Source organism: Ziziphus jujuba, chromosome 8, assembly GCF_031755915.1.
Source record: "Ziziphus jujuba cultivar Dongzao chromosome 8, ASM3175591v1".
NCBI classification, from domain to species: Eukaryota; Viridiplantae; Streptophyta; class Magnoliopsida; order Rosales; family Rhamnaceae; genus Ziziphus; species Ziziphus jujuba.
In genome coordinates this window covers 11,146,470-11,156,781 of record NC_083386.1, presented here as the reverse complement: position 1 = coordinate 11,156,781, position 10,312 = coordinate 11,146,470, and the positions used below count along the sequence as shown (strand labels likewise).

At 26.8% G+C, this 10,312-nt stretch overlaps 1 protein-coding gene across 1 annotated transcript; it reads left to right on the top strand.

Moving 5' to 3' along the window:
• The first annotated feature begins 9,110 nt into the window (after window positions 1–9,110).
• LOC107413400 (zinc finger protein 10) lies at window positions 9,111–10,312 on the top strand. The gene has a single exon (XM_016021339.3). It carries the CDS (start codon window positions 9,362–9,364, stop codon window positions 10,232–10,234), a length of 873 nt encoding a protein of 290 aa, XP_015876825.2. The 5' UTR covers window positions 9,111–9,361; the 3' UTR covers window positions 10,235–10,312.

Genomic DNA, 10,312 nt, shown 5'->3' with positions numbered 1-10,312 from the left:
TTATGATGGTTATGAGGGTGACAAATATCATTTTCCATCTTCTATTTATATGGAGAATTTCAATTTTTTTTCTTAAAATAAAAGTTAGTTTAGAATTTAATAAATAAACATAACTTAATTATCGGCAGTAATTTGGATGAATATTTCAGGATTTTTTTTTTTGAGAAATAATATTTTAGGACGTAGAAATAGATATTTTGTTAAGAGTTTCCTTATTTAGATATTATTTCTTTAATGCTACTGAAAACTTTTATATAAAAGCTTTGTAATGGATAAAATAAATACTAAAATAGCAGTTTTTTTTTTTTTTTTTTTCCCCCTTCCTTTTGACGTACAAAAAAGTATTCAAAATGATATATATATATATATATATATATATATAATTTAACTATGGAGTAAGAAGTCAATAAAACCATAGATCAAAATCTATTTATTTTGAATTTTTAAAGTATTTGAAGTTCAATATATTTTGAACTTTTTCTTTTTTGACATCATTTTTTTTTTTTTGGGCCACCAAATTTGTTCACATTTACTTTTACCAATTTGACAAAAGGTTTAATGATATTTGTGTGGTAACACAACTTTTTTACCTCAAAATATATATGAATATATTGCAATTTTTCTTTTTGGTAATTTATGAATCTATGGTAATTGATACTTAAGCATATAGAATTTTGCTCATAATTAATTATTTCGTTATATATCTTTCTTGAAATTATATAAATTTGGCTTGAGTTTGTGTTGGTATATTTGAGACTTTTTTAAAACATAAAATGAAGTTAATGTCATATAAAATCATTAGAATTCTTAAAATATTATATCCTTCCCCCCCCCCCAAAAAAAAAAAAAAAAGGGACACAATTCTAACCATGAACTATACTTATATCAATGAAATATAAAAATGTTAAAAGGTTTTTTTATTTACATAAAAACATAGAGTTGGTTTCATATCAAATATTTGTGCGTGTTCAATAATGTGGAATACACATATACAAGTATTTATAAAATAATTAACAAAGATAATCCATTTCTAATTAAAGGTAAATGATTGTGGTAGTGATGAATTATTACTTGTTGTATTTATATTGGAACAATTCAATGGTGAAGCATTTTATCGATTTTTGTATTCCCCATCTCAATATCCTAAAAAAATAATAATAAGAAGAAGAAAAGTACCTTATCATTCATCACCAATATTGATGAGACATATGTAGATTGAATGAAGTGGTGAGTCTCAATCATATTGTCATGTTATATTGGTAAAGTATCTATTGATTCGTCCAAGAGTTCTTCTCAGCTATAATATGTTAACCCCCTAAAAACTGCACTTTTCTCATCCATCCCAAACTGTTGCTTTCGAAGTCCACTTCCTATTTCTGCCACCCAAAAAAAAAAAAAAATATATATATATATATATATATAAGCGCATATATATTTTGGAGGATTTAGCAGCAACACTTTAATGAAAAGCTTAAAGCGAGGGCTTAAGCCCTATTTGGTGTGGTTGTTAGGAGTCCAATCTTTGTGTATATATATTTGTTTTATTTTTTTAAAGAATAAGTTTGTTGTAAAAATAAAATAAAATAAAAGTCCTTATATCGAGAAGAAAGAGCGATTACATGATATTGGTTTATTTATTTATTTATTTTTTTAGTGATTGTTTGGTTAATTTTTTTAAAAAATATTTGTAATAATAATATTGTCAGAATTTGTTTAAATTATAAGACTATTTTTGAAAAAAAGTAAGTTCATTGTCGGGAAAGTTATTATTGACTTTTAGGAGGCTAAAATTTTCGGATTTTTCAAACAGCCTAGTAAAAGTTTAATTTAGGTCACCAATCATTTTTCTTATTGAAGTAGAAGACAATTCTTTTGCAGGTTAGAGCTTATAAATTCACCAGTCACCAAGAAGATCAACCAAACTGTAAAATATGATTGTCCCTATATCTACAGCATAAGAAAGTCATTATTTTTTTGAATAATTATTTTGAATCTGAGTCCTATCTCAATATATTCTCAATATATATATATAGAATAATAAATATATGGTAGTAAAAAAAGCTTAGTGAAAGTTAAGTAATTAATTAGAATTCTGAAAATAATCATTTCAACTAGTGTAAATAGATCGGAACCATTTCCATCAAAATTCAAAAGTGACTATATCAGATCTACTTTTTTAAACATATAGAATTTTTTTAATCTTAATGGAGTAGAGGCACTGAAGAATGAAGCAGCATAAATCCATATCATTGTCGATGGTGGAAAAACAGTAAACATTCCTTCATAATAATTACTAGGGTGAATTGGACGGTGCAATTTTATTCTTCTAAAATATAATCTAATTAATCTAGGATTACTATTTTAGCTTGTTCGGTAATGTTTCTGGTTTTTTTTTTTTTAATGATTATTATATCAATATGATAAATTAAATTTGCATTCATTTATAAAAGAAAGTAATAAACATTTTTCATAACCGGTCTAATGGTTTTCAAATGGAAAATGATTCTGTATTTTTTATTTTTATTTTTTTCAGCATATTAGTGGTTGAAAACTCAACTACCGTTTGAAAGATGGAATCTAGAAAGCTAAAGTTAATTTTCATGGCAAAATGGTAAAATGTCTTTTTTTTTCCAAAAAAAAAAAAATTAAAACAAAAACTATACCCCAAAAAATAAAAAATAAAAAACTATTAGAGTAATTTTTGTACGCAATTAATAAAGATTAAAGGATAACATAGTTAAGGAATTATAAAGCAGCAGGTTTAACCAGTATCCCGCAGACTTTATATCTTGAATATATTGAGACAAGAAATTGAAAATGGAAAGTGCTCAATGAACTCAAGTATTTGACAAAATAAATCTTTTATATACAAATCATTTTAATGTGATTTATACACCATTGGATATACCCATTCAAGATTCCAGATGATATCTATTTAAAAAAAAAAAAAAAAAAAAAAAAAAAAAACTTGTATCAAATATTTTGGTACGTTCAAATGTGTAATTGGCACAAAAAAGACCATATGGAAAGATAATAAGTTGGACCCTTAACAGTAGACCTCCCTACAAATGGGGCTAACCATGGCCGAATCTCTTCTATCATAGCAACAATTTTGTGTTTTTTTTTTTTTTTTTTTGGGTTCATAATTTTATTATTGCTTCACATTTTTTCTGAAAATAAAAAACACACTATATTGGTAAGATATATATATATATATATATATATATATTTTTTTTAAATCTATATTGGCAATATATAAATTCCCTCAACAAAGCACAAAATTCCCTAAGAATTTCTTTTATAGCTTGTATTATTTTCTGATGTGAGGCCCAACCCAAAGATGCCACATGGAATGTTTCTGTTTCCAAATCAGCCCAGTTTCAAGGGACCAAGTACTGAAATGTTTTCTTTGTCGGCCCAGCGATATATAAGATATCCAATCTTACTTTAAACGGTGTCGCTTCAGTGTCATCCGTAAAATCTTACCTAATAAGGAGTTTGAGTACCGTCGACCCAAAAAAAAACAAAAAGGGGAGGAATTTGCCTCAGAAGTTCATATTTCTTCTAGACGTTCACCAATATTATTTTTAATTAATATCTTATGGTATGCAATTAATTAATTTAAAGTTTTAATGAATATTTTGTGGACAAGTTGGAAGACCAAAGACTACTAGTTTGGTTTTTGTATTGATTGGTTCATTAGAATTATGTGATCAAGTAGTATTGTTTTATATATTTAATTAGATATACTTTGATTTATTCAAAAAAAAAAAATTATATACACTTTGGTGAGCAACAACCTGCTTGGCATTTCTTCATCATAATATTAAAAATTCTTCATGGAAAAAGACTGCATAATTTAATGCTAACCTACCATCAACTCGTGCATGTAAAATTATAATTAATATATGTAGATGTGTATATATATATATATATATATGTATATATTCAATTATATTAATTAAGGGCGCATGCAGGGATTATATTTTTGTATATGTGCAAGCCTTGGGTCCTTTCTTCAAGAAGAAAAAAATGTTATTGATATATTTTTTTAAAATGTCAATAATAAAATATCAATGATGTGGCTATCTATATATATCGGATTTTACATTAAGAGGAAAGGAATGAGGAAAAAAGAAAATATTATTCTATATTCATTATAAAACTTACCGTGTTATCAGTGTCTTATTGACAAATGACTGACTTTACACACACACACACATATATATATATAAGATATATTTTATTCTTCCATGCATTTTTTTTTTTTTTTAATCGATGACAATTGAAACTCGAAATCATAGTAAACTATGTATGATAAATGGCGTGTACATGTACACGTGCATGACGTCCCTTACATCAAAGAAATTAGTTGATGGTTACCCACCAAAAAATAAAAAAGGCATAAATTGTTGGTCAGGCATGGTCTGCTTTTTATATGTATTTTATCATCGTCTCTGTTTTAGCAATATACATATATATATATATATATATATATATGTGTGTGTGTGTGTGTGTCATCATCTGTGCTTAATTACAGTTTTTTGGGTAGTTTTCTGGATTTAGATATAGTATCTATACTTTATTAGATTTTTTTTCCCTGAAAAAACTGTAAATTTAGAATTAATTCAATTGTTTATTGATTTTTTAATAATCCTGAGAATTATAAAATTTTTAAAAACTAAAGATAAACACACGTTTACACGACTTGATTAATCAGGATATGGATGGTTTAAACCAAACATACATTTGTATAACATAATATGTGGCATATTATATTCTTACATATATGTATGTATATGTATATGTATATATATATATATGAAAAAGATACAAACGATGATAATTAATATATTGTTCATACATATATAAAATCAACGGTGTTTGTATGTATAATGCAAGTTTATTTAACTAATGTTTCAATTTTTTTCTAGTCACCAAGTGTCATGTCACGGCCAATATCAAATGACTCTAACTAATTCCTGATATATATATATATATATATAATATAATTCCTGTTGTTTTCTTTTATCAAGTAGTAGTTTTGATAGGGCAAAACTATATTGTCATTGAGATTAATTATTCTTGTTCCACAAGTTGAGAATAAAGACATTTTAATCAGATAGAATCAATCAGTATAAGACAACCCTCTGGTAGTATATATTTAATCGAAGAAAGTTCCTATAGTCTTCATGCTTGATCAATAGTCAATCGTTTCGGTAACTATACTCTATATTCTTCGTGTCATTTCTTTTGATTTTATTTTTCAGACATTTGGAATCAATTATCGCAACGTTGACCAATTTATCAAAGAACTTAGCGACATATATATAACGTAAACTTTGGAAACAAAATAATAAGAGTTTTTATATGATCGGGATCATTGTCTACTAATCCATGGAAAGCAATCCAAAAATATATAATATCATCAATTATGAAAGATTAAAAATTTAATTTTCATTTTATATTGAAAACAACAAATACTAAAGGTTATCATATATGTTTGTGTTCCTTTGATGCACCTATTTAAATTTATTTTTTATCAAAAAAATTTGTAATATTATTTATGAGTAAAATTCTATTCGTATGGGAAGGTCAATGCCGTAATATTAGGTCATGAACTAAAATTGTTAACTTTACAAACAGTGTGATGTCGATCTATCATCTATGTCAAAATATTAAGGTATGTTTTCCATTTAAAAAGATTGGCGTACACTTTGGACTAAATATATATGTTAAAAACCATACTAACTACCAAACGCTGTCAATTGTTCAACTAAATTTTTATATATAAATTGTTTATTGTTTTTTTTTTTTTTTGGTGAATCTATATAAATTGTTAATTGTTAACTAATATCATCATTTGCATTTGTCATATGAGTATAATTTCCAATATCTGCATGATCTACCTAATTAAAGACGGAGATCACTGTCCATATAGTTTTTTTACTATATTAAATCCATATATATACATATATATGTATAAAATTATATGAACTATATTAACTATATTACAGATAAAGAAGCAGAAGCAGTCAGTTCATCTTTCAGAATCGAACCCCGTGACTGGACTAGTTATTCAGTTGCTAATTTATATTGACAAGTATTCAAACATTTTTCTTTTTATTTTTATTTTTATTTTGGATATTTAGTTATTTCATTTTTGTTGTTTGGTTTATATACGTATATAGCGACTGCTCCACTCAATAAGTTAATGGTTGGCTTGTCGGGTTTTAGGGGTTGTATAAATTAATCTAATTACTTCCAAATTAAACAACTTGTGAGTTGTGAGGCAACTTTCATTAAATGAACAAGCTCCCAATTAATTAATAATCAGTCTGCATATATTGATATATATAATCTTCCAAAACTAAATGTATAAAATAAATAGTTTAGATTTCTTCTTCTTCTTCTTCATTTTTTTTAAAAAAAAATTTTATTATTATTTTTTTCCTTTGAATGTTTTGATTGGACTTAAAATTTACTTTGGTATAGAATGAGAAATCAAATGATAGCGTATATCTTAAGTGTTCAAAATTTCAATTACTTTTATGAATGTGGTTTTATAAATATTATTTATAATTTATTTAACAATTTCCTCCCCTGTCTACTTTCTATTTTTAACGTTAGCATTGGAGTTAGTTATAGGTCTCTTTTATTTTATTTTGCCCACAACCTTCTAGTCCTATGGTCAAGTGAATGAATCATGCACGACAACTAGATCACTGGTTCAAGAGGAGTGGGCAAAACACATTTGAAAAAGGCAAAAAAATTAAAAATAAATAAATAAATAAAAATTAACCATTTTTTTTTCTTTTATTTTGGTCATATATTTTCTTTTGAGTTTGATGTGTCATAAAAACAAACAAAGAAATAGATAATTATAAGATGAAAAATGAGAGTACCGGTGATAGCTGCACGCTAACTATCATTATTATATTTTTTTTAGATATCGTCTTGTTACTTTAACATCTTTTTTTTTTTTAAAATTTTTTAAAAATAAATAAATTCCCATTTTAATTAGTTGGGATTAATTACTGTTTAAGATTAATTGTATTTAATTTTTCAATTTAAACTCTTAATATTTAACTCAGTAATTTAGCTCATTGATTTTACAATTTTTATAATTTAAGCTTTTTTGACTTTTGACCATGAAATTAGATAATTAACCCACTTAATTTTATTAATTTTCAAGAAGTACTAAGGTACAAAATATTAAAATTATTTTTTTCAAAATTTTCAATTTAGTACCATTTTATTTTTTAAAAAATTGATCTAAATCACCTAATTGGTTTTAATAATTTACATTTTTAATATATTATAGTTTGAAATTCGATACAGTTTAATAATAATCAAATGAGACAACTATTAATCAAAAGTTAAAAAGATCAAAACTTTAACAAAATAAAAAATTAAAAACCTAAATTGCAGAATAAAAAAGTAAAGTGTTTAAATTGTAAGGGAAAATTTTGTCACCAAGTCTTGAACATAGATTTAGAGTTAACACTAATAATTATTGACAATTAAAATATTCCAATTGTCAAAGAAAAATACAAAAGGAATGATATGGGAAGAGTGATATTCCAATTTGGTATAAGAACTAGCAATCTAAATAATAAATTAGAGGAGTATTAGATCTCAATAATTCTTGTAGAATATACAAATATTATATAATTTTACGTGGATAGGGAAGAAAGGTAAAGATGGTAACTAGCTAGCTAGCTAGCTTCATAAATGCCTAATTATTTGACTATCTTGTTAACTTGACGTGATATAGGAGAAAAAATCCAACTTAAAAATTCTGAAAACGTCTTTTACAAATAAAAAATTGAAGAAACTTTAAGTTATCAAACAAAGTATATCTAGTTTTTCAAACAACCCACGTTTGATCCTTTTGTTTTCGTACTACCACACAGAATGATTAACAACTTTAATTATTTGCACTTGGAAGACGGATATCCAACGAACCCTGTTAATTATAAAATTTAAAAAATTAAATGACAACCTACATTATAGATTTCATCCTTTCAAAAATATTATATTGACATATATATATATATACTGAATCGGTTTCCACTAAAAATGAAATTTAAAAATATATTTAAAATTTATGAGAATTCAATTTATTTTGTATCCTTTTATTATTTTACTAGATTGATATTATAATCTATTAATATATTTTTAAATATGAGCTCGTGGTTCTATGTTTATAATAAAATATACTTATAATAGTAAAATTATCAAAATTATGATAAGAAAATGACTATATGATTATATATTTATATGAATATACAATCAACATTCACGAGAGTCTGTCTTATCAGTCTTCTTCAAGGACGGGTCCTTCTTACCCAGTTTAAAAAATGACCATTAGCATGTATATCTGTAAGTTGAAGAATAGTCAGATAGACTACACGGATATATTCAATTTTTTAAAAAAATCTTTTTCCCCCTTCAATTACGTCCAGATAATTATATATATTATCATAGACTAGCATGTAGAAATAGGGTTCGAATCTCCGACCAAATTAAAAATAAAAATAAAAATAAAAAAATAAAAAAAGAAGAAAAAGAAAAAGAAAATTCAATCCCAAAGTTTCTCATATACATAACTCATGCACCCATAAAGTTTTTGCCACCTAACTAGCTAATTAATTAGTTAGCTAGGTTAGCTGCTGGAGGGTAGGTTCTCAAGAAGGCATATGATCATTATAGTAGTTAATAAATACTTATTATTATATCCCTTTATATATTTTCTCAAGTACATATCAATAGTCAATTTCAGATCGGTGATCTGTGCAGGAACTCCAATATGTATATAATTCTAATTTCAAATTATAACCCAGTGAAAAAATAATAATAATAGGATATCCTATCAAAATTCTATGTATATGTATATATATTCACGTATTTCAATGGCCGTTGAGTATTTTTGATGCATATAAGGTTGAACTCAAATGGAAAGACAGTTTTCTTTTTCTTTTTTTTGTTTTTTTTTTCCCCTTAAAATGGGACCCACTATAAAATTGGCCAAAATAATACAGCTAAAAAATGATTGTGTAAGCAAACTAAGCTGAAAAAAAAAAAACAAGAGTGGCTTCACTGAAAAGGCCAAAAAGAAGCGCAAACCCACATCGCTAAGCTAGTAAACAAGACCTTTTCAGCTCAGCATTTTTTTCTCTTCCTCATCGAATCTATAGCAGCTTTTCACATATCCTATTTCTATATATATCATATATCATACATATATCTAAGCTATATTTTATACCAAATTCAAAACAAGTAAATCTCTCTCTCTCTCTCTCTCTCTCTCTCTCTCTCTCTGTTTTCATCATCTTCTCTGGGAAGTCTTTGTTAATCCATGGAAGAAGAAGCTCATCATAAGTATTGGATCTGGATGATGAAGAGGAAACAGAATGATGATAATCCATCGATGAACTACTCCTCCTTGAGTGGCACTAGTTCATGGGATGACAAAGCTTTTACACAAGAATATTCATCATCTGCAACAAGGTGTGTTGAAGGGTATATATGGCCTCCAAGATCTTATTCTTGTAGCTTCTGTATGAGAGAGTTTAGGTCAGCTCAAGCACTAGGTGGTCATATGAATGTCCATAGAAGAGATAGAGCTATGCTCAAACAAAGTCTTATTAGCCCTCACACTGCTAGTACCACTACTACTAATCAAGTCTCTCACTCTCATCAAAATCATAACCCTCATCATCATCATTCTAATATCAGCTTGGATAATTACAATCTTGACCCTAATTGTTCTTTTCCTCCTTTATTTCCATCTAGATTTGTTTCTTCTAATAACAATTCTAGGGTTTCAGCTACCAAAGATAAACCTTTTCTCTTTCCTTTTCCTTCTTCTCCTTCTTCTTCGTCTTCGACTCCTTGTTCAAACTCCTCCTTTCTTTTAGGTATCTTAGACTCCAAACTGGGATCTGAAAGGAATTTGAGGGAAGAAGAAGATTTGATGTGGCTAGGTCGTGATAATGATGATGATGATGATGATGATAATCATGTGGAGACCGATTTGTGTGTGGGTTTGAATTCAGTTGTTGGAAGAAATTATAAAAGGACAAAGATGGCTATGCCGCCGCCGCCACCGCTGCCATTTTTTATCAAACACTGTCATCTCCAGTCAGAGGTTATAGAACTCAAAGTTGGGTCTTCCATGGAAGATTTGGATCTTGAGCTCAGGCTAGGTGATTCCCCAAATGTTAATTAATACATAGATGTAGCTTGCAAATGGGTTTAATATATTATGATGATTTTCAATACCATTTGCTTGATATCAGAAGCAGAA